This window comes from Tiliqua scincoides, chromosome 7 (assembly GCF_035046505.1).
Source record: "Tiliqua scincoides isolate rTilSci1 chromosome 7, rTilSci1.hap2, whole genome shotgun sequence".
NCBI classification, from domain to species: Eukaryota; Metazoa; Chordata; class Lepidosauria; order Squamata; family Scincidae; genus Tiliqua; species Tiliqua scincoides.
This window is the reverse complement of record NC_089827.1, coordinates 39217323-39243492: the sequence shown is the minus strand read 5'-3', so window position 1 is coordinate 39243492 and position 26170 is coordinate 39217323. Positions and strand designations below refer to the sequence as shown.

General features: G+C 44.2%; 1 protein-coding gene across 1 annotated transcript in view; it reads right to left on the bottom strand.

The window, feature by feature from the left end:
* Positions 1-26170, bottom strand: part of LMO3 (LIM domain only 3) — a 76400-nt gene that overhangs the window by 3870 nt on the left and 46360 nt on the right. The window contains exon 2 of the mRNA XM_066634089.1: positions 12901-13026. Within this exon, the coding sequence (XP_066490186.1) occupies positions 12901-13026 (126 nt within the window). The remainder of the gene's footprint in view (positions 1-12900; positions 13027-26170) is intronic.

Genomic DNA, 26170 nt, shown 5'->3' with positions numbered 1-26170 from the left:
TTTTCCCCTTTCATATATGTTGGCCTCCTGATAGTCTGTGGGTCTCCTTAGACCAGGCTCCTCCAAACTCTAGCCCTGGGGCCAGATCTGGGGTTTGGGATCTTCTCTGAGTGGAACTTACTGTTCCACCTCCGTATGGCTTGTCTTCCAAGCAGATCTGGACACTGGGATGCTCTAGGCAATTGCGTCTGCCTGGATGTCCTACTGCACAGCCTTCTGGGATGCTGGACAACAGATGCGACTGCCCAGAGCATCCCAGTGCCCAGATCTACTTGGAAGATGAGCCGTGCGGAGGCAGAATGGTAAGTTTCGGTCTGAACAGGGACCTGCTGCTGGTGAGGTTCCCTGAGCAGTTGTCAAGGGAAGAGGCTGTGTGCTGCAGGGCTCCACCAGGTCAGCTTGGTCAATGCACTCTGCAGTTGCACAGATCAATGAGGCATGAGCCCCTCCATATGGCCCCAGCATCTGTGCAGGCATCCGAGATGGCAGCCATTACAGGAGTATATTGGGCCTTTGATGCCAGCAGCAACAGCCAGTTTAGGGGTATCATCATTGGGGAGGGTGGGGCCCGAATATCATGCAAGGGTGAGGGAACCAAGTTTCACCTTCCAATGCCCGGGCTGTGAGTCTGCTCCCAAAGGGGTGGGGCTTTGACAGGGGCTGGGGGAGGTCCAGGCCGAGTGGAGCAGGAAGAGTCAGAGACCTCTAACTCCACTGCCTGTCTCAGAATGTTGCCCCTGGATCAAGGATAAGGAAGTGGGGATCGAGACTGAGGGAGGAAACAGCTGGTGGCTTCCTCAGGAAAGGACCCAGCCCCCTCTCCCAAGGAGACAAGATCACCCCCTGGCTCCTCTAATCCCCTACAGAAGAAATAGTTAACAGGGCAAGGGAAGTTTTACCTGAGCCACCCAAATTGACCCCTTACTCAAACTGATGAGGCCAGTGGGGAGAAGAACCCTAACCCTTGAGGGTGGGACCTTTTGCTGTGACTGGGGGAGGGCCCTCCTGCATGTGTGCCATTTTCAGAAGTTAGGCTGAGTGTGGAATGGAACAGGACTTTCTTTGTGGTGGCACCCCATAAGTGGAATTTCTTCCCCCTTGAACTCTGGCAGCAATTGAATACCTTGCTGTTCTCTTCAGCCTCTTCTGGGGATTAGTTTTCTTTCCCCGTTTCTGGTTGTTTTTTGAGAAGGTTATTTGGTGGTTGCTGTTATTTTTAATAGTTATTTTCTGTATTTTTAATTGTTTTTATTTGCAGCTGCGAGTTACTTTGGACACCTCAGGTGGATGAGGAAAACAGGAATAAAAAATACGGTGTTTTAAATAAAGTAAATATGGCATGCACACAAGTGTGAAAAAAATGAATCTGCAAAATGAACATGGCTTATGAAACAACTTACAAAATGAATTGTTTTGAAGTTTGTATTTCAAAGACCAAAGTTCTGTAGAATTCACACTCACAAATGTGGAAAATTGAGTGTACATTCTTCTGAGCTCAGCGGAAGTACTTATATCTGTGTTTGGGTTGAGTAAACTGACTAACTGAGCACACTGTTCATTATGCGGTAGCAAACAATTACCCTTTAACTAAACTGTAGAAGATTCATTCTGTAATACTTGACTTCCCCAACACAGATTGTACAAAATAGCTTTCCTTCACTACTGCAAAGCAAATTAGACACCATCTGATCTCAGCTTCTCGTTTGAAATACTAAGAATCTCCATTCTATTAACTTTCGCATCTCCTACAAATGCAATGGAAGCTGTCCGTTGCAGTTCCTGTCTTGAAACTTCTACCATTACCTAGAAAAATTCTCAGTCTGCATTTTCACTTGCAGTTTTCTTCTCTGTACTAGAACATCAATAGAGAGGATGGTGAAATTGCTGCCTACTCCCCCGGGGTCACTGAAACCTGGGAAATGCATGATTTCCAAGTTTTGACAAATTCCAAATAGTTACCTAATTGATTCTAAGCTTGTTATTACATTGGGAATAACATTCCTCCAAAGAGCTCAGGGTAACATAAGGTTATCCAAATTTATCTTTGTAAACCTTGGAAAGTAAGTTCAGTTGGAAGTACAACAGGCCAAAGCTTACCAAGGGAGCTTCGTTGGGGGGGGGGGGGAGGAATTCCAACCCAGGTCTCCAAGTCCAATGTTCAGACCAATGCTCTGTCTGCTACATGACACCTTGAGCTGCACTAAACTTGCCACAATTCATTATCAAGCTCAGGATTTTGACAATCTTGCTGTAAACATTTAGAAAATGGTTTTTAAACCAAAATTAAAATACCACCACTGTAAAGTTCAATCAAGAAAACTGCCTACTGCCCTGGAGAACTGTGATCTAAAACAATGGCTTTGTAGGGGACAGCAACCTGTGCACTTGCAGGGGAAAACCCCACTGTCAGCCCAGCCCAGACAAAATTCTCCATGAGTGGAATGTGTGTGTTCTGTCAGCAGAGCTGGCAGAATTCAGGTGAGAGTGCCTGTATTCTGCTGGAACTCATGAAATGTTGAAGTGTGCTACGGTGCTACTGGCCAGTGCAGCAAGGCCACAGTATGTGCAGTTACTGGCAGCCAGACTACCATTTGCTGGCATAAGATAACATTGGGGGCAGGAGGTGAGAGGAATGGGGGTGGAACAAGATAGTTTCTGTGTGAGAAGGTGGGTAGGAAGGGAGGCTGAACCTGGAACACAAAGGGCAGGTTTGGTGGCAAGAGTGTGTGACTGAATCCTAACCCTCTCCCTTACAGTAGCTGTTGCACAGCTCAGTCTGGTGTTGGCAAAAATCACTGGTGCAGGACCAAGGAATCCCATAGGGACAGTGGAAGTGTTCTCCAATGCAAGTAGCAAAAATTCACTTACTCTTTGGAGAATTCTCCAACCTCCCCTCCACCCACCATAGGATGTAGTGCATGCCTCCTTGATACACCTGCAGCAGCGGGGGGGGGGCTTTAGTCTGGATTGGGCTGTGTGATTGGAAGGCTTAAGAGGTAAATAGGGATTTAAATTCTCCCACTCTGCAATGGGTCCCCTTTGACTTTCGCTAGCAATTTCACTGACGCGAGTCTGAGGAGGGAAAGGGGGGCCAATGCAGAAAAAGGGGATAGTATGCAGGTGTGGAAGAGTCAATGATGTGGGCAGGAAGGCATTGGTCTTCTGGCCAGAGTCACGGCAGCACACTATTAAGTGCGTGACCAGAAAATGCTTTACGATACTTTTGCAGCAGTTACAGCTGGTGGCGTGGTGGAATTAAAAGTGTGGTTTCATGTGTTATATTTAGTATCATGTCTAGTTAGGCCCTAGAGGAGGAGGTTCAAACATGATTTGCAATGAGAAGTGTTGACACAGGTCTCAAACACTTTGATCCTGTAGCATCAAAATATTCTGAGGATGGTATGCAATTGTTCATAGACGCTCTTCAGAAAGTTTCCTAATATCTTGTTTAGTGTACTGACCAGCTTCAGCCCTAGTGCGCAGTACAAAAATGTCTCCCTGTCTCCTATGTGCATATTATTGTATTTAATCCTTGTTTGGGTAGCTGAAAAGATGGCAATGGGGAGAGAGAAAGAAAGAGAGAAACATTCACCCATCAAACCAAGTTCCACCATCCACCCAAGAAAGAAAACTCACCATCTTTTGCATTGTGGGTAACAAAAATTATCTGCTTTGCTTGACTGATAAAGATTAGCTGACTTCTCCTATTAAAGAAGTTTGTCTTATATGGAATGAAGTGACAAGACAATAACTAAGTGCTAATTGTGCATAACCAACGCGAGAGATATGCAGCCCCATTACAGCTCGCAATAAATGAAGCGAACAACAAGAACGTATTAGGCACTTTTAATAATGACACTAGAACAGTGGTTTGGAGCAATAGGGATGGGAAAGGCTTTCTATTCAAGAGTGTGCAATTATTTCTTACTTGAATGGATTCAACTGGTAGGGTAAGAAGGCTGACCTTATTTTGAATGCAGACTCTTTAGTTCTGCACCAAAACAAGGCTGATGTATAGGAACTGTAAATGGCCCTGTAACTTCTAATTGCTCGGCATTATTACATAGTTTAAACAGTGGTTATTACTTGTCTGATATTTTAATTTTCTGCACAATGTGATGAAAAAGGTCAATTTGGCTTTGTTTTAGAATGTAATTGTAGAAAGCTATAATTATGGCAGCTGCACAATTCGAATTGCATGAGGGATGCTACCATTACTACAGTGTTGCTACCACACAAAGCAGAACAGCAAGGGCTGCTCAGCAAATGTTGCTTCCGCCATTATTCTCCCTCCACCCCTCCCCCCCACATGCATTCGGAGAACGGTTCACAAGACAGTCACAGGCCAGAGCTACATATTGTGTGCCATGCGATTGCAAATGGAAAGGGCACCCACATATGGAGTCCCCTTTTCTCCTATAATGTGCAAGATCACCCTTCCCATGAGGAGATGTCTTCATGTTCTGAGTTTTCCTGTCCTTGTGTCATGTCCTCCCCACCATGTACCCAGCTGAACAAGCAGGAAGTCTTGGCTTTATTTTTGACTCTTCTCTCTATTCCTCATCGCCAAATTGTGCTGCTTCTCCATATACAATAACGCTAGAACCCAGTCATCTCTTTTTGTTCCCTCAGTAAAACCCCTACTTCATGACTTGGTTGTCTCTTGCCATGACTACTATTACGACATCCTCTTCTGCACTGGTCTTTTACTGGTTCCCCTGCTTAGAGCTCTGCTAGCAAAATCACTTTAGTCACATCACTCCCCCCCCCCACTTAAAATTCTCCACTGTCTCTCTGTTCACTCCTGAATCCAGCCCAAGCTCCTTATCTTCAAAGCCTTCCCTGGTCTTGCCTCCTTCCTCTCTGTACCCATATCTCACTGCATTCCTGACTGTGACTTTCAGTCTTTCAGTTCCACCAACCTCAGTCACCCTAAGGCCTCCTCATACATCTCCATCTGTTCTCCCTTGCTCCCCCCCCCCACACTTATGACTGGAACTGTCCTTCAAATTCCTTCCTGAAACCCACTTTTTCAAAGAAGCCTTTGGCATAATGTCTTAGACCAGGGGTGCCCAAACCCCGGCCCTGGGGCCACTTGCGGCCCTTGAGGACGCCCAATGCGGCCCTCAGGGAGCCCCCAGTCACCAATGAGCCTATGGCCCTCGGGAGACTTGCTGGAGCCCGCACTGGCCCGACGGAACTGCTTTCAGTGTGAGGGTGACTGTTTGACCTCTCGCGTGAGCTGTGGGATGAGGGCTCCCTCCACTGCTTGCTGTTTCACGTCTGTGATGCAGTAGTGGCAGCAGAGGAAAGGCCAGCCTTGCTTTGTGCAAGGCCTTTTATAGGCCTTGAGCTATTGCAAGACCATTCATTCATATAAGTTCATCTTTAATATATTCATTTATGTAAACTTATATAAATTTATTCAAATTTTAAATGTAAATTAATTCTTTTTTTCTCTCCGGCCCCCGACACAGTGTCACAGAGATGATGTGGCCCTCCTGCCCAAAACTTTGGACACCCCTGTCTTAGACCTTTGTCTCTGCTGTAACTAAGCTTAAGTACTTGTAACTGAAGCCACTGCACGTTCCCTTTTCACCCCACCTCCATTTCCCTTTCTTTATTTTGTTTTCCCTTGTGTATAGACACAAGATTGTAAGCCCCTCGGGACAGGGATTCATCTTTATCTAAGGCACCATGAAAATGAATAATTCTGATGGCACGATGTAAATAAACAAATGAATGACGACGACAATGATATCACCAACTGACCTAGAATTTCACAGCATGATGTAATCATATCACAGGCTCTTCCATGTTAGGGGGACCACTGCTTAGCAGCAGGGCCATCTGCATTGCACCACTGTCATGAGTCACTGGGAGCCCAATTCTGAGCTTGTCAGCGCTGGTGGTACAAGCATACTGCTGGTGCTTGGGTGTCGCAAACATGCCACAAGGCACGCCCACAACACCTCCTGCTGAGTCAGTGCTGGCACCAGCCCAATACCAGCTGCATGGTGCCCAGAGCAAGGGAAGAGCTCCAGGTGGTGGCAAGATTCATCTGGGTGGGGGGAGGTGTTCCAGAGCGGGGGGGGGGGGGGGGAGGGTGGGGGGAAGTGGGGCAGGAGAGAGGTGGGGCTGGTGGAGTTCTGCTCAGCAGGATCCAGGATTCCATGCTGGGCCTTCTGGCCACACATGGAATCTCTCAGCTCTGTGCTAGCAAAACAGCCAGTGCGGACTTGAGAAGCCCCATTGTGGGGCTTGGGGCTTTCCCTGGGTGAAGGGGATGAAAGTCCTTCCACCATGGAGACCTCTGGCAGCTGTCTTGGTGCTGCAGGATGTACAGGTAACTGCTCTGGCGCCACTGCACCCAGCAGTGCCACTGCCTTTAAGACTGGGCCCAAAGACTGTGTTGATAATATGGGAAACCGAACAGTAGAATTCTTAGACATCTTTTAAATTATCTGTCTCTGTGGAACTTGGTGTGATCCTGTGATCTCCTCATTATGTGGAAGTGAGGTCCAAATTATTCAGTCATCATCCTTTCAGCAGCCATGACGCCTAAAAAAAGTATATGGGAGTGTAAAGCATCTGGTGAAGCTACAAAGAGACTCCTGTAAGTCAGGGTGCCTTACTCATGTGGTGGCTGTGGCCATCAACTAAATGTAAATATTAGAGGATAGTATAAGCCTCCAGACTATCAAGTATTTTCTCCCATGCCTCTGTCTTCCAATGTCCTTAATTTAGGAATACAGGTATAACCTAATTATCCACAGATTTTCCCCCTGCAGTTTTACCTCAACGCAATGAGAAGGACCTTTTAAAGGAAAAAAGTCATTTAACAATAGCGTCCTTAATGCAAGAGAGGGCAGCCAGCTGACAATCCATCAATCATTCTCTCTCCAGGCACTTAGAACAGCTTCACTCCAAGGCAAGCAACCCCTCCCTTCCCCCTGAGCATGCAAAAGATAATCACTTTGCATTCTTTCCCAGAGCACATTCTTTGCTGCGCTCTGGGTGAAGGTAGGGGTCGTGGCCTTGGAGTGAAGTCTTTCTAAGCGCCTGGAGAGAAACTGATTGATGGATTGTCTGCCTAATGACTCTGTCTTACATCACAAAGGTCAGCAAGGCTGTTTTTAAATCACCCTGCAAAGGGACATTGTTTTTTAAATGGATTTGCTTTAATGCGATTTTTGCTATCCACATGAATTCTAGGAATGGAACCCTCGCGAACCACGAGATTCAGCCTGTACTTCATATGTGACCAACTTTTTAGGCAGACTCTCATGAAGAAAATATGAACAATCCTATGTATGGATACCGCAAAATATATGTGTGCAATTAATACAAGTGATCACTTACACTGGGGTTGTACGTCATTTTCTAAACAAGAACAATCCTGTAAGGAAATAAAATAGTAGTATTTCCAATGGGATTTCTTACTAGCAATTCAGAGGAATATCCTAGATGTGCTAGATTATTCCAGTGTGTTTTAAGATACAGAAAACTAATTGCTAGATTATCCCACAGTTAGGCACAGAAAACAAATGCTGCAAGGATGAATAGGAGTTCACCAACATCCAGGTGTCTTCAGCTGCAGCCTCCACCCCCAAAACCAATAACCAACTGAGCGTAAAGTTGTGTTAAAGAAAGCCTGGACTGCTCTTTCAAAGTCCATACTGAGAAGGCAGACAGTCTCCTATTGGCTAGAACAGGGACTGTTAGAACTTTCCTAACAGTTAGGTCACCTGTGTCTGCTTCCCCATCAATTTCCTTCTTTTTCTATTTTACTTCACTCTCCATCCAACCTCCAATATGCCTGAAAACTGTCCAGGGTCTTCCTATTTAACATCGCACGATCCCTTCTTCATCGTGGAACACAGGTATGCAAAACTCCTTCCTTTTTTCCCATACAGAAAAACAGCAATTTGATTCTTCCCTTTGGGAAGGTATTTACTGACCTTCAGCAAGTGTACATCATTCTGTGCTCACTAGATGAAAGCTATGACCAATTTGTAGCAAACTTGGAAGTGATACCAAGAGCGGAATTGACAATACCCAGCCTCACCAGTGAACTCCTTGATGAGGAAAGGAGGAGACAAGACAACAGAGTGCTTCCAGATAACAAGCAGCATTCCTCAGCTCAGCACAAAGTGAAAGCAGCTGTGGAATGTGACCTTGACCCTGTTGAGTCTGCAAAGGCTTATGCTGTGAAAAGATGTTTTCGATGCCAAAGCACTTCTCACCTAATTAAGGACTGTTGTTCCAAGAAAGGCAAGAAACCCCTGCGTTCTGGCAAAGGAAGAGGGGTGAATTTGACAGTCACCAAAGAAACAAAGGATTGTGTTGATTGCTTTGTAATTGATAGTGGGGCCACGGCAAACATTTGCAACAGCAAGGGACTGTTTAAAACGTTTGAGGTAGTGAACAACCAGTATGTCACGCTTGCTGATGGAGTCACTGCCAATGTATGTGGGAAAGGAAAGGTCTTTCTACCTATACTGATCAGAACCCTTGAAATGGTTTATGTGCCTAACCTCACATATAAACTCCTGTCTGTTGCTGCATTGACAAGGCAAGGATACACTCTGACATTCACTGAGAAGGAGTGTGTGATAAAGAAGGATGCTAGGCATGTGGCCACTGCTGAACTGCGTGGTGAGTTGTATCTGTTAAGCACCACTTCAAAGGCAACTGTGGGGTCTGTGTTTACTCACGAGCCAGCGCATAAAGACTGTATTCACAAGTTACATCGTCAGCTTGGTCATGCGTGTTTCCCAGCCCTCAGAAAGACTGTTGAACATTCTGAAGGGATAAAATTAAAACCCTGTGGCCTATACCTGGACTGTGAGGTGTGCAAAGCTGTGAAGTCCAAGGCTGCACCCACCAGGAAGCCTGGTAATTATGAAACTAAAGAGGTCCTGGACCTAATCTTCATGGACTTGATTGGGCCATTCTCTCCCAGCATGGGGGGAGCAAGATTTGTATTGTCCATTGAGGATCATTTTTCTCGTTATGCTTTCTGTTATCTGATGCAAACAAAGGCAGAGACAAGTCAGACTGTAGAGTATTGGCTTAAGTTTGTGAAAAGAAAGACAAGCAAGCTGCCGAAAACCATCATTACTGATCGGGGAGGAGAGTTTGTTAACCTGAGGTTTGAGAAGCTGCTAAAAGACAATGGCATTGAGCATCGCATGTCAGCCCCATATCGGCCTCAGCACAATGCACACTGTGAGAGGCGGGGCCAGACATTACAAAATATGGCTTTCTGTATGATAAAGGACAGTGGGTTACCCTTTAAGTATTGGGGCGAAGCAATGATGTGCGCTTCGCATACTTTAAACGCAATCTGGCATTCTGGTACTGGACAGATACCGTACTAGCTCTGGCATGGGAGGACACCCTCTCTGGACTATTTACATGTGTTTGGTGTCCCCGCATATGTCCATATCCCTAAAGCACTGAGACGCAAAGGGCAACAAAAGAGCAGGAAAATGTATTTCCTTGGTTACGATGCGAACCATAAGGCTTACAGGTTTGGGTATGTGCACTCTAAGGCCATTGTGATCAGTGCGAGTGCAAAGTTCTTGGAAGATACTATGGGGTGGGAACGTTTAGGCCCCTGTGTCACCACCTCCTACCCGATAGGGGACCATAATGGAGCGCTACAACAGAAAACTGTCCCTGTTAAAGAGAAATCACCTAAAAGGCAACTTCCAACGCCGAAGAGGAGCTTATGGAAAGCAAGACATCCCTTGATATGGATGTAAGTAGACCCCAACCTGAGCTTGAGCCTGAAACACCAGCTACACAACCTGAGGAGGAAATCACTATACCTCATAGATCAACTAGGGAAAGGAAGGAACCTGACCGGTTTAAACCAGGGACTGTTTGTCAGGCATTCATTGAACCTTCCTCGTACGTCTCCATAAAAGACATGCCCGTAGAGGAACAAGCAGCCTGGAAAGATGCCATGAACTCTGAATTAAAATCCATGTCTGAATTGGATGTATATGAAGAGACTGATCTCCCACTTGGGGAAAAGGCAATTGGGTGTAAATGGGTTTTCAAAGTAAAAAGGGATGCAAATGGTCAAACCAAGTGCAAGGCTAGGTTAGTTGCGCAAGGGTTTGGGCAAGATGCAACTGACTATGACGAACTGTTTGCACCTACCCTTCGAAACAGTTCACTGTATAGTGCTCTGGTAATAGCGGCAAAAGAGGATTATGTGATCAGACATCTTGAAATAAAAACTGCTTATTTGCATGCACTTCTAAGACATACCATTTACATGCGAAAACCTACAGGAACTCCTGAAAATGATAAGAAATTCTGGTTACTTAAGAAGAGTCTATATGGGCTCAAGCAATCAGGGTTTGAATGGAACCAATGCCTTTCTAAGACACTGAAAGAAGAAGGTTTCCACCAAGGTATAGCTGACCCATGTGTGTTTACCAGGGGTAAAGGCCAGCGAAAATGCATAGTGCTATGTTTCATGGATGATTTAGCTTTACTGTGCGAAACAACAGAACAAGCAAATGAACTAGTTGAGGTATTGAAAAAAAAGGTTTACATTACGGGACATGTGTAAGATACGCAAATATGTTGGGGTGGAAATTACAGAGGTGTCTAACGGCTATAAGATCTCGCAAAGAGAAAAAATAGCCCTATTGCTAAAGAAATTCAACATGGAGCAATGTAATGGGGTGAAGACTCCTATGGTGACTAATTTTGATAAAGATAATACACCCAGTCCCATGTTCGATACCACAATGTACAAGTCATTACTGGGGAGTCTGATGTACCTTAGCCAATGGACGAGGCCTGACATCGCTATGGCGTGCAATTTGTTAGCCAGAGCATCAAACCAACCCACGCAGAGACATTGGCTAGCAGCAAAGCATATATTAAGGTACCTGAAACAGACAATAGACATGTCCTTGTACCTAGAACTTAAGGGTGATCTGAGACTCACCGCATATGTAGATGCAAGCTTTGCCACAGACACTGAAACTAGGCAATCTACCTCGGGAATGGCACTGTTTCTAGCTGGAGCCTTAATCGGGTGGAAAACTGTGAAACAAAGACATGTGTCTTTGCCAACATGTGAATCGGAATTTGCTGCACTGAGTCTAATGTGCACCGAGCTTATTTGGCACAACCAACTGCTAATGGATCTTGGCATACAAGTGCCAAAACCCATTAACGTGATGGAAGACAATCAGGCGGCCATACAGATGGCTACGACACCTGGCGTAAGGCGGAGATCGAAACACACTGATGTGCACTTCCATAACGTAAAGCAATGTGTTTCTGATGGTCTTATCTCCCTAACCTACTGTGAGTCCAGCCAAAACGTGGCGGACGCACTAACAAAGGTGCAATCCACAATTAAGCATCAAGAAAACTGTATGATGCTGGGGCTAAGGGTCTGAGCAGGATAAACTGTCCTGAACCAAGGAGGAGGATGTCAGGTCTATGTTCTGGATAAGGCAGAAACACAGCCAACAAGGTGGTTCAGGAACAGGTGCAGATTGCTGGAGTCAGCAGGATCAGCAAGCACCTGTGACTGCCTCACCCTGGGTGTGGCTTAGCCTACACTGATTGGCCACTCCAACTACTTAATGTTTGGTCTGTTGAGCTTCCAGTGCAGCAGTAGGAGTCTACTGAACTGTTGCCAGTAACTTGGGAGGCTAGATGTGAGTATATACATGTTGTTACTGACCATGGAATGAACTTTGACTGTGTATCTTGGAAAACTGATTTGGATTTGTTGTTTATGGACTGACTGCTCATTGTGCTGACTAGGACTGTTTACTGATTACTCTACCTGTGATAACCCTTGCTCTGAAATATAACCACTGCATTCAAAGAACTCTGCTGGTGTATGCTGTTTTGTGTGCCTGCTAATCCAAGGTTCCATACAACTCTTTACCAGACAAAGGGTTGCAACTGTAACAGGTCCCAGGTTCATTTCCATGTAGGCTCTGAAAGACCCTTACTTGAAATCTAGCTTGGAATAAGGCAGCTTCATACCGTAAACACACAGCAAGGCCAGACAACTTTGGATGCTTTCCCTGCCCAGAAGGAACGGGACACTAATCATGGATTTCAAGGAACAGAAAATGTCCCGTTAAAAGCGCAGCAGCCCTGTACTGGTTTAACCCTGGCCTGCCTGTCCCCTGCCAAAACAGCCCACATCCTGTTCTACAAACTTCCAAAGTTGAAAACGCAGCTCAAAATCTTGCCTCTTGCCAAAGGAGGAAGGGAGGACCATGAGCCATTGGATGTGCTTTTGATGTTAAACAACAGTAAGAGAAGCAACAATCACTCAAATCCATGAGATGGTGATGGGACACATGGAGAGAAAAATTTCTGCATATATAGGGATTTCACTTGATTTAAGAAATTGACTGTAAACAATACTATGAACTTTAGTCAACTGATCTACTGATAAAATTTACATAGATTTTTCACATGAGTAAATCAATAGTTCTGCAGCAAGAAGCCTACTTTTTCCATTTTTAGCTGATTCAAGCATATAGTGGGCACCATCTTGGAAGAGGCATTTCCTCCCACATGAGGGAAAAGGGTGTAGAGTGCCTCTTCTAAGGTATGGTGGTACTTTTGCTGTTTGCAGTTTTGACAAATACTTCCATTAAACATAATTTTTAAAATCTGCTGCCCAATTAATTGGTGGCACCTTTTAAGTTTTTTTTTTCTTTCTAATCCATTGATCCAGCTATACTTACACATGTTGTGCTCAAGCCATTTATTATCCATCAAAGCAAGCAATCTGCTCAGGGGATGACTGGAAGATATTGTGCCGGTTGCCCTCTTACTCTAGCCCTGTGCCAAGTTGGCGTTAGCACATGGAAGGGGACCAAGGAACTCTCTTACCTCTGATTACAAAGTTGACACGCAAAGCAGTCCAGGTGGTAAACATTGTCCTTGGCTCTCATCACCATTTCAAAGGCAGGGATGAGCTTGCTGCAGGCAGCACAGTTTCCTGTAACGCCAAATAACCTATAGGAAAAAAAGGGGGGGGGGACAAGTTCCAGGAGAGGGTTGATTTGGGGGAAAAAAAATCAGTGTCCAACAAGCATAGTTGTATTTCCCCCCTTTCAGCCTTACAAACCATATTTGACTTTACAATCAAATTTCCCTTGGAAACACTTAAATAGGACAAGTGCACTTGGGCGGATGGTGGTGGAGGAGGAAATGAAGTCGCTCCTCAACTATACTTGCAGATAAGCATTCTACAGCCATAAAGCTTCCTACAGGTAGCAGGATGATACTGTACCCTGGGAAATAATTTACTGCACATGTTTCCCCCTACCCTCGAAATATACATAACGAGTCTTTAGTACATAAGTCTCTTTTGACCTTACTTGATGGGGCAGGAGAATGAGGAGAGACACTCTCCTTCCTGCAAAAAATAAAAAAATAAAAAAAAAAAAAATTACTACGTTAGCTAAATGTTACGTAATGGCCTGAATTAAGGGGTTTGCCTGTTTGAAAGCACAATAAGAAAACGGCTTCTTGGAACGCACTAAAAACACGAGACAGCTGAAAGACCTTGGCCTCCATGCTATTTATTTATTTTAAAAAAACACACTGGTTTTTTGTGCAAGAGGAATTAATACTTTGGTGGCAGCCGTGGAGGAAGTTACTATTCTAGTCATTTTTGACACCTAGTGCTAAAAGCTTTACCATTATTAAAGAACATTTTATGAAGAAGTCATTTAAAGCGTCAGAAAGCATTAGTGGTTCATGCACCTTACAACCCTACACCAAGCTTATAGCTATGATTATGTTATTCAAGTAGCCCATTAAAGTAAATGAGGCAGTCAACTATATATAGCCACATTAGGAGTCCAGGTATATTATACTGTGGGAACAATTTTAAATCTCTTCTAAAATGTTTTAACTTTGATATTTAAAAGTTTCTCTTTAAGTATACACAAACATACACACAGAGAGAGCTTATTCAAGATCGCCTTTATTCCTAGCTGTTATATTACACATAGGAATCAAAAATAAAATCTTACGTACATCTAGACAGAATTTTAGTTTGAATATGGGGGAATTAGAATTTTTTTGTTTTGACTGCACGCACCACCTAACTTTGAAACTAACCTGAATGTAAAGTTACTTAATACATGCAAATAGATTTTTTTAAATAAAAAGCAAATGCTCTTCTTTGTGTATAGCAGTTAATGCCATTCTTAAGTACAATACAGAATAGATGAAAATGCCACATCTGCCGCTTTCCTTTTTGCTCTTCAACATCAGGCTGGCAGCAGAAATATATAATGGCTCTCAAGGGAAACATCAAATTAAAAGCAGTTCTGAGCTAATGAATTCAAAGGTGCTACAGTGAAAACTTGGTTTGGCAATACACACAGACATGTGCATGCACAGACACACAAATGAATGCAAACCCTTTACATTTTGCAGAACCACACCAGCTAGGCCAGGAAGCCTATAGAGCTCCAATACCTTGTACAGCATCTGCTCCAACGAAACATGTATGTTTTGCATAATACATATGGAATGTTTATTTTTAAAGTTCTGAACCATTTTCCACTGATTGTCTGATATGCTACTTTATCTTAATTTTTTTTAAACCAGCATTCAGAGATTAAAAAAACTAGGCTTAATCATCAGCATCCCGATGTTGTCAGCTCCTGTTAGATGTATTATTCAAGCTCTTGTCAACTTCATTTGGCTAATTGTGGAGACTGATGATTAAAATTATATATATATGTGTACACACAAACACACACAGAGGATTGTGTGTCTTTAGACTCACTCCCTACCACAAATATTCCATTCCAGCAGTTTTCAGGCACTGTTGCGATAAGCTTTCCAACCAGGAAGTAAAGGGCTTTGAGTCTCCCCCAAGTCAGGACCTAGTGATCTGATCCTACAACAGTCTGTGCTATCACTGCTCATATGGCCACAATGGGGTTATCAATTCAAGATTGGCATAATGGTTATTGATGCTTCTGTGACCTTGTCACACGTATGTAGGACACCTGGGCAGTAATTGACTACTAGTTCTTGCACAGATCCACACAGCAACTATCAGTAGCTAGGTCAAATGTGAATCCTTAAGTTGACAACCTAGAGCAGGGCCATCATCTGACAAAGAAATCTTAGTGGTTTTAATGTTATGACCTGTAGCAGATCAACCAACCATCTTTGCCCAGATCTGCATGAAATCACTAGTTCGGAAGCTGAAGAACACACTTCCTGGATCAGGCTTTTGAAAGCAAGTTCCACTGATTTCAGTGGGACTTCCTCCCAGAGAAATCTGTAGAATTGCAGCAAGTTTATTACACTTTGTGCTCAAGCCAGGTTGATTTGAACACGTGCCCTTAGCAAACAAACATCAGCACTCAAACAACCAGCTCAGCACAGCTAGAAATGAGCAAACTGAAAACTGTGGCTACAAGCAGCACTGAGAAATTTAAGATATGTCCCTGATGAAGTCAGGAGGAACAGGATGCATGGACTCTGTCCAAGCACATACAGTGTTGAAGGTCCTCATCAATGGGAACAGTCTTCCATTTTCACGAATGACCTGAAGCAGATTTAATTTTCTGACTGGATAGGATTTTGTTTTTCATTTCTCCAGTGTGGTGCAGAGTTTTGAACTATGACAGGGCACGACCCGATTTCAAGTGGGTTTCTTTCCGTCATGACAGCCAAGTGGAACCTCCAACCCCAAAGGCATCATTCTTCAGAGCCACTCAGCTCAATGAATGACTTTGGTCAAATGACACTCTTTATGTCTTAACACAGCACATGATTAGTCCATGGAATTCCTTGCCACAAGATGTAGCAATGACTACTAGCCTGAATGGTTTAAAACATGATTGGACGCACTCTTGGAGGAAAGGTCTTTCAATGGCTACTAGTCATAATGGCTGTGCACCACCTCCAGATTAAAAAGCAGTATGCCTCAGTACCAGTTGCACAGAAAAATGGTGGCAGAGAAGTATGGCTTTCTGTCCTGCTTGTGGGTTTCCCAAAGGACTACTGTCAGGATGCTGGATTAGATTAGCCTTTGGTCTGATCCAGTAGAGTTTTTCTTATATTGTCCCTCAACTCAACTTCATAGGAGTCAGTTGCACATATACAGCCTGGAAAGCCTTGGAGTAAAGCACAAATGTAATGAATAACGCTTCAGCAAGACTCCATAAAATGATCTTTACATTTAGATACTGCAGACTCCAACCAGTCCCCTTTCTCACCCCATCTTTCTGCTTACCATCTAGCCTGATGACAAATTCCGAAGGACTTGGAAGGTCACTGTTGAATAGTTGTGTTGCTTTGGTTGGTCCTGCATAAAACTATTCTGAACTGGAATAAAGTTGAGAACTCTTGTACAATTCCACTTTATTGTTCCTTAGAAAAAATTATGTACTGTACCGACATGTATTGGGATCACAATGGGTGCCGCAATGAGAGTGAATTGTGTTCACTCTTCTTTGTTGCCGTTACCAGGACCCCACGGTTTCAAAACTGTCCTTCAGTTCTGCATGACATGCAACAGGAACAGATGGCAATCAGATCAGGTGGGTTCTTTATACAGTTTATACATGTGCAGAAATGCCTTTGGCAGAGTCAGACCACTAAGCCCACTGCTGTCTATCCTGTTGGGCGGCTGCTCTCTAAGCCTGTCCAAAAACTAAACCCGAGACCTTCTGTATGCAAAAGAGATACTCTGCCATTCAGCTATGGCTCCTTCCACCCAAGTATAAGGATACAGAAGTCAGGAGGGGAAGGATGTGTCTTGGGGAAGAGAGGCGAGGGCATCGCATTTTGTGTAATTTAAGGTGCTGATAATTAAGAATAGAAGCATCTGTTATCCATAACTGATGCCTTGCTGGCTGTGGCCGAAAAAGTCCACCTTGCCCAGTATTCCCTTTCCAGTGGCCAGTCAGATGGTTTTGGAAGGCTCGTAAGCAGGGCAGGAAAGTAACAGTTTCACCCTCTTGTCTGCTCCCAGCATCTGGTTCTTAGAGGTACACTGCCTTTGGATTTGAAGGCTTCATTTTAGCTTCAAGGCTATACAGACAATAGTCATGACTGCGCCGAATCCTTTCAGTCATCCAAGCAAATGGTCCAATTGCTGTTCCACCTTGATGCACTGAGACAGGGAAGGATACACATGACTAAGATATTTTATCCAGCACTGCCACATATTTTGCCACACTAACGCATCCTATTTAAGAACTTCAGCTGTTTGAAGCGTACGCAAAAAATACAGTAACATTCCTCTCTCTTATACACACACACACCCAGAGCTCAGTACTGGTTATTATTAAATCTGGATAAGGCTGTTTGTTTCCATGAAAAAATACAGTTTTCTCCCTAATAATAATGAAAAATAATAATAATAAATAATAACTACCACCCGCCAATGCCATGTTGAAATTCTGGGCCTGGTTCTCTTCTACCTTCCCCAATTTCAATTGCTTTCTTTCCCTGAGCATTTATCAGCTACCTGATTAGAATTTGTTTCCACACAAACCATTGATCATCAGCCTATTACTAGGCAAATGACAGTTAATTACCCACTACATTAACCACTGGGACCCGAGACCTGCTTCTCCTGCCATCAGTCAACATGATAAATGTGGCAAGTTCAGTAATGCATGGCCAGCCCCGAGCTGCCTGCTATAGTGTGAACAACCCTCAATCTCACTTCCAGGCCCAGGAAAATCTATGGCAATCTGCATAATTACAAGCTCTGGGTTAATAACAGACAAATGATTTGTTGCATCTAAACAAAGTCCTTGGAACAGGCCTGGTCTCCTGTGGCTTTCCTGGGCCAGTTGTACTCTGCCATTGGTGCTCTTTCCAGTATAATGTGCATTTATAAGAGAGAGAGAGAGAGAGAGAGAGAGAGAGAGAGAAGGGGGGAGAAAGAACAGCATCTCCTGACGCTATACCTTTCCCAATTTGTTGCTCTCCAATTTATGGATTCTGCATATGTGATTTTTAATCATTAAAGAACTCTTGGAGCAATATTATCTTAATTATTCTCTGCTGTAACCAGGGAATTAGGCTTCAGATAAAATTTTCTTCTTCCGCGCACTTTCCCTGCCTCGCTGGAGGCTCCATCAGTTTTCATCTGCACCTGGACTCTGAAATCCTAATGATGAATTATTGCCCCTTTTCCTAGGAGGGCGAACCTTACAAGGGAACATTTTACTGAACTGTCAAGCACACAGACCGAGTGCGGAGATGCGGAAATCTGATCTAATTTACTGCAAAACGATGCACTTGTTAGACTTTCTCCCTCGGTTTTGTCCCAAGGATCAAGAGATCAGTCAGTAGGGGGGCAGGAGTGCCATCTCTCACAGTCTCTAGGAAACTCACATTAATGGAAACTGAAGCCAAATTTTTATTTTGTTGGGTAGAAAGAAAAATGCTGCTTAAAATAAGCAATAGTTTTCCTGACGGGCTCACACTTTGAACTCTTCCAGTGGAAAGGCACAGCCCCATATTACGCTTCCCTCAACTGTGCCTCCCTACTCTCTATGTTAGCCCCTGTCCTCTGTCTGAGGGCCCAATCCTAACCAACTTTCCAGTGCTGATGTAGTTGCAATGCAGCCTCAAGGTAAGGGAGCAAACATTCCCTTACATTGAGGAGGCCTCCATGACTGCCCACCCCCCACTGCAGGATGCAGAGCACGCCCCATTGGCACAGCTGCATCAGTGCTGGAAAGTTGGATGGGATTGGGCCCTCAATCTCTTTCTTGCCTACAAGTCCCAATTTTTGATTTGGCAAATGAGAGGCCCAGCAGTGGAGCCAAGGCAGAAATCTGGGTGAGGCATGAACAAATCAAGGCTGGCAAATCAAGGACAGAGTTAGATGGTGTTATGGTTTACAACCGGTATGGTTGCACAACCGGAAGTATGTGAGAACTGACGACATGCTGATATACTGATGAGCTGACCCTCGGTGGCAGAGAGGAGTTGCCGTCAAGTGGAGCGAAGGGCCAGAGAGAGGCCAGACCAGGAAGAAATCCAGCTGGAACGAGGAATTATATGAAAGACTAGAACTATTCAATTGTAAAAATCCCTACGGGGGTTTAGAACAGCCTGCCTATGTTAGCCCTTATCAAACTGCAATATGGGTCTAGTTCATATGATCTGCCGATAGCCCTACAAGAGCCTGTAGCAGCTACCTGTTCAGACAGAAGTTACAAGCACACACAGGAAGCCCTCTTGGTGCTGGTGCCATCTGACACTCACTTAGCTTCTGACAACTCCTGGTTTCTATTGTCAGCAGAGAGGGTCAGGAAGTTCCTCATTCGGGGAGCAAACAAGCAGTAGGGGCTTCTGCCTCTGCCAGCAGCAACTGTCATAGCCCTTAGCTGAGGCAGACACCCCAAAGACTTCTGACTGCCAATCTTACTACATGGAGGTTCGCTCACAGGTTGCTTTGTGAACTCGTCTTAATATTGCAGATCCACGTTCTTTAAGGCTTTTTAAGCAGCAAGGAATTTGGAAAATCACATGAAATGCCAATGAAACAGGAGGCCACTGTCTGGATGAGACTATTGTCTTCCTAAGGTGTAGGGCAAAGAACTACTTGGAAACCATAACCCAAAAGCTACTTTTACCTAAGCCCACGTGCATGGTGGCTGGCCATGACTTTTCAGCAATACGGGAAAAATACTCTGCATGTGTGCAAAGAGCATTTCTCCAAAATGCTTCAGAACAGAATCCTGGTTTTCTAAAGTGGTTTTGGAACAGAGGAGAAGTCTTATATTTTAATAGGAAAAGTGCACCCAAAAAAATGTAATGAAAGCAAAATCACTTTAGGAAAAACAGACAGTTGTGCAGGGCTACAGAAATGGAAACTTTCAGCCTGCAGAGCACTGTTGTGTACTGTCCCAATACAGAATCTCAGCACGCAACAGCAACCAATACCCCCTTTGCAGCACTGCACCGCATCTACAAATTAAACCGTGAATTCAATAGGGTGTATTCAATATCTTTCATCAATACCGATTACCTGCCACCCAGTGCTCTTGGCCCATAATAAATAGGAGAATGGCCTAGATACATTAAACATGTATCTAGGACCCACTACTATAGTTCCAAAGCATTTGGGCTAGTTTTTCCCCCAAATAATGTATCTTATGCTAGCAAAGGGTATGGCGTTTGGAGTACCTGACAGACACTTGGATGTATGGGGTAAAAGGGGGGACATACTATCCTATACTATTTCCCCACTGAGTTCAATCGAGGCAGCAACAAAAAGGGGGGATAAACATCTCTGCTGAGTATCTTACAGTTGTCATTGATCCAATTGTCTTCTGCTCTGGGATTTTGGGTGGGACTATTCCTGCTGCCATCATGCTAGCTAAAACAGTTGGCCAAAACAGATGTTGGAGGGAGGGGAAGAAAGGCCCTAGCTCAGTGATTTTCAACCTTTTTCATCTTGTGGCACACTGACAAGGCACTAAAATGGTCAAGGCACACCATCAGTTTTTTGACAATTAACAAGGCACACTGGTTATCAATGGGCGACTCACACCCCCCAATGGCCCTACTAATAAATGACCCTCTCCCAAATTCCTGCGGCACACCTGGAGACCATTCACGGCACACCAGTGTGCCACGGCACAGTGGTTAAAAAATGGCTGCCCTAGCCAGGACATACCAACAAGTCCCTACCACAGAAGTTCTGCTCTACCACCAGAAAGAGTTTTGTAGCAGCCTCCAATGTCAGATTTGGGGCATTGTAGTTATGGTTAGGACATCCATAGTAACTAAGATCTGAACATAAAACAATATGACTGAAGCCTTCAGTATTATAATCTAAGAGATACAGAAGAGAAGGGCAAAGGGAAAAGGCAGAGGAAGAAGGCTGAAATAAGAATGCAATAAGTATGGAGTATTTCTTTACCTGCAGTGTGCTCTGTACAGGATAGGAAGCCTGTTGAGGGGCTGTTGAGGGGCTGTTGAGGGGCTGTTGATAGGAAGCCTGTTGAGGGGCTGCCACAACGCACAACAAGCCATATTACTGTTTTTGGTAGGTCCCAGCTGAGGACATTCACGCTCTTTTTCAGATTGTTTGCTAGGCTAACCAGAACTATTTTTGCAGCCTTTAGATTCTCCTGAGGTTTTACCCAGGGAGGAACTCTCCAGATATACTGTAAAGTTTCCCTATAGGAAAAATTCAGGGGCAACTGTAGTTATTATACCCCTTCTCAAAAGCATTTGTGTGGGGTGGTGGTTGTGGGAATGCATGTACACACGTGTACACACACTCACATGCATGCACAAGAAACAGACTTTTTAAAAAGCACCCACAAATATGTTTTAAGTACATAGAATACTGCTTCAAATATCAAGATTGTATAAAAACATGCAAGTTACAAATGCTTCCTAGATGCTTGAGGGCTTGCATTGCTTCACCACTTATGCACCAACATCTTTAACAGCACAATCCTATAGATGTTGGTTTACTCAGAACTTCTGACCAGTGAGTCAGAAGTAAGTTCCAAGGTACTGTTTTCAGTGGAGCTTACTCCTAGAAAAGTGTGTATAGCAGTGGTTCTCACACATTTAGCACCAGGACCCACTTTTTAGAATGAGAATCTGTCAGGACCCACCAGAAGTGATGTCATGAGCAGAAGTGACATCATCAAGCAGGAAAAATTTTTAACAATCCTAAACTGAGATCCTACCCACATTTACCCAGAAGTCCCATTCCCCAAATGCAGTCGCATACTAAGGGTAGCATCAAGTCTAATATAAAAATAAAATATTGAAATGGATGGGGACCCACCTGAAATTGGCTTGCAACCCACTTAGTGGGTTCCAACCCAGAGTTTGAGAAACACTGGTGTATAGGATTGCGGCCTAACAGCCCAATCCTATGCATATCTACTCTGAAGTAAGTCCCGTTGTGTTCAGTTGGGCTTAATCCCATGTAAGTGTGCAAAGGGCTACAGCCCAAGACCTCTGCAGGTAAAGCCATCATCAATAATGCATCAATTTTCATGCACTCCTCATACCAGCTTCCTCTTTTTACATGCACATAAGAACAGCCCCACTGGATCAGGCCATAGGCCCATCTAGTCCAGCTTCCTGTATCTCACAGCGGCCCACCAAATGCCCCAGGGAGCACACCAGATAACAAGAGACCTCATCCTGGTGCCCTCCCCTACATCTGGCATTCTGACTTAACCCATTCCTAAAATCAGGAGGTTGCACATACTCATCATGGCTTGTACCCCATAATGGATTTTTCCTCCAGAAACTCGTCCAATCCCCTTTTAAAGGTGTCTAGGCTAGACGCCAGCACCACATCCTGTGGCAAGGAGTTCCACAGACCGACCACGCGCTGAGTAAAGAAATATTTTCTTTTGTCTGTCCTAACCCGCCCAACACTCAATTTTAGTGGATGTCCCCTGGTTCTGGTATTATGTGAGAGTGTAAAGAGCATCTCCCTATCCACTCTGTCCATCCCCTGCATAATTTTGTATGTCTCAATCATGTCCCCACACACATTACACCAGATCGTGTGCATCAATCTACATGCATGCGCCACTTAACCTTCTGCTTAATGACAGACTGCATATATGATGGTGGTCAAAGCACAACAAAGAGGCTCTTAATGAGGCAGTTGGGACTGCCATAGTCTGCAGCAGGGTGCCTGTTTACACAACAAAGAAGCTCTTAATGTAAAGAGGAGGCAATCTATCTCCAGTAGCCTGTGCAGCCATCTAGTTTCTAGCAGGGAGTGTCTGTTTATACAACAAAGGTACTAGGTTGGGCTGAATGTTTGCTTTACAACCTAATCGCATAACAACAGGGATTGGAGAACGTATCCCTGTCATTAAGCGGCGCACATCTATATACGTGGAGGGAGGGTTTCAGGAGATATTAAACAGTGTATTTAGGCAGACAAAGCAGTGTAACAATTGGAAGCCATGGACTGGTTATGAAATTAACAGCAAACTTCTGCACCCCAGATATACCAAATCCCTTAGGGCTGATGCACTCACTGCACTGGCCCAAAGTACTTTTAAAATCATCATGGGGAGAAGTAGCTGCCACACTAAGAATTCAACAAATTCTACCCCTCACTTCAAGCATGAAAGACAATGACACAAAGGGAGGTGATAACATTATCTACTGCCTTACCTATAGGAATGGTTCTCTCTAAAGTCCAAAATCTTGGTTCAGGCAAAGGCAACACAAGACATTTATGCAGTGAAGGTAAGTGGGGCACTATTTTAGGAGCTTTAATTATATTTAAATATATCTGAGATATGCTAAATAGTAGTAGTTCAGTATATTTATTATAATATTAAATGTGAAATATCAGAACCAAGTGCTTCAATGGTTGGCTTCACTGTTCATTCCTACCAGATGTGGCTTGCAGCAATTCTGGAGTTTCCATGAAAGAGGCGAGAAAGGCACTGGAGGGCCATTCAGGCATCAAATGAGACATGGCTCCAGGACTGAGGATTGGCCTGATTCTTCACAACGGCCATGTGGTGTTGTGGATGGAGTTGGGGGGGCTCCAATTCAGTATGAAGCTCGCTGCCAAACCGACCTCAAAGGGATGTGGGGAGGATAAAACAGAAACAGTTCATGTACGCTATCCCTGAGCTCCTTAAAGAACATGACGGACACAAAGGGTGATAAATTCTACCAAGTACACTGTGCTACAACGGTGTGAGGCCTTAAAGATCTGCTGTTGGAAATGGGAGTGGGGAGGAGTCAAATTAAGATAAACTATGCACTTAATTAGCTAACTGAGAAGTGGAAGAGCAAGGTCAATTTTTCAAACAGCCCAAAAAAACCAAAAGGGAGAGGAAAAAAAACCACAGACCCACTAGACAGACCTTGACAATGGTTGCAGTTACAAACAACACTGCTGCTAAAATCTCTCCCTTCTCCCCCCCCCCCGCCCCGTACGACAGCCAGGATGGCTGCTAGGCCCTGAAATAAATTATACTGTGCTTTATTAAATGGTAAACAGCTGTTCCAGCCACAATACAGCACATGCTAATTGAAGAATGCCTTAAGCAGTTCTCAACTAATAACAGGCTTTTAAGAGATGGAGGAGGAGGGGGGAAGAAAATATGTACCACAAAATTACTTTCATAGTTCCCCTTATTTTCAAGTCAAACACAAGGTCATTCCAGGTGAGAAGCATGTTCTGAAAGGCGATCCCTGGTAATGAATATTCAAGAGTCATTAGCGGCTTCCTTCAAGGCTTAGAGCTTAGTGGGCAAAGGTACACTCCTGTAGGAGGAAGGAGAGTGGCTCAGCTCAAGACTCGGTTTAGCTGGCAGAGACGATGTTCCCAGCGAGAGCAGAGCCCAAGGTGGAGCTGCCAGGTGATGTCCTTTCCGGTCTCTCCCAAATGTCACACACTAGAGATCTAAGTGATCTCACAAAGAGAGCGAATTAAGAATGGAACACAGAGCAGGTGGATGAGCAAAATGTCATAGACTCTGGAGCACAGGAGACGCATTTCAAGTTTTTAGGATTACATTTGAGACATGTAAGAAGCAGAGGAATTCCTCAGGAAGAATTCTAGGTCCAATGCATTTATGTCTCTCATCTTTGTAGACCTCCCGGCCTCCAAAGAGCAAACTTCCTTCTCTCTTCCCAACCAGCGTACCAGGTAGAAGTTTTTCATTAGAAAACTGAAAAGATTAAAAAGTGACCTAGCATTTGAGTTTCACAGAACTCTTCCACGATGGTTGAAAAATGGAGGAAGGAGAGGAAAAGGTACTACTACTAGTAGTAAGTGTCGTGGAAATCTCATCTGCAAGCTGTTACGTCTTCAGGCTGCAATTTTATGCACACATACTGACAACAATGGGACAATTTCCAAGTAAATTTATACAGGATGATAACAAGTCAGAAAACCACTTTCTGGATTAATGAGGTTAGTTTGTGCTGAACAGCCTGGGTCAAAGCAGCATTGATTGGTCTCCTTTTGCAAATAAAGGCCAGCAGCAGGCGTGGTAACAGAGGCTGGCCAGGGGAAACACTGGTCAAGGGCCAACACTTACGAGAGGGCCAATGTGAGCCCCTGGACCCTCAGGACCAATGGCAGTAGTGGCCCTTTGAGTGTCATCAGGGTAGGCAGGGAACATCATGAGGGACCCAGTGTAGGACCTCTAAGTTACCTGGCACCCACACTGGCTGTTAGTGATCTGAATCACTAGCATTAAATTTGAACTGGAAGACAGAGACCAGAATTAAGGACTAGTAGAGGTTTTTTTTTTTGGTATAAAATTCAGATTTTATACCTGTGAACTGGGTAGGTGACATCCATCAAGCATCATGTTTAAGCATTGTTGGATTTGAACTGAAAACTCTGACTGCTGCCTGGCACTCTTATCACTGTAATCATACTGGTTCTCTCCCACCAGCTGCAATATATACAACTGTACATATGTAAAAATGTGTGAATGAATTACAAGATGATGTAGGGTCAACTATAAAAAAACCCAACATTATAGTTGTGTGCTTATAATGTGGGTTTAATGTAAGAACTAAACTCCAGCGCTGTGTGACCATGTTTGCTGCGTTAATCAGTTTTATGAATGCATGCTGAGATTGCAGCTTACCCTGTCCTGGTTTAACTTGCATTCTGATCATTTTCCCAGGACCTGATAAGCTACAATTGACATGTGAAAGATGCATCAGTACATTTACAAGACATGGGGTTCAATCCTATCTAACGTGCCAATGCAGCCTCAATGCAACCCTAAATTAAGGGAACAAATGTTTCTTTACCTTGAGAAGGCCTCTGTGACTGTCCCCCCCCCCCACAGGATACAGCGCACACTTCATTGGTGCAGCTGCATCAGTTCTACAAAGTTGGATAAGGATTGAGCCCTCAAGTTGCAGTCCTAGCCATAGTTACCTTGGAGAAAGCTCCATTGACTAAAATGGGACTTCTGAATAGACATGCATAGGATTGGTCTCTCACAGCCCAATCCTGTCCAACTTCCTGGGCAGGGATGCAGCAGCACCCATGCAATGTCCACTGAATCCTATGGGGGAGTTTCAGTTTTGGGGGGCCTTCTCAGGGTAAGGGTACATTTGTTCCCTTCCTGGGGTAAGCCCCTGCCAGCTTGGAGGGTCGGCTCAAACCTGCACC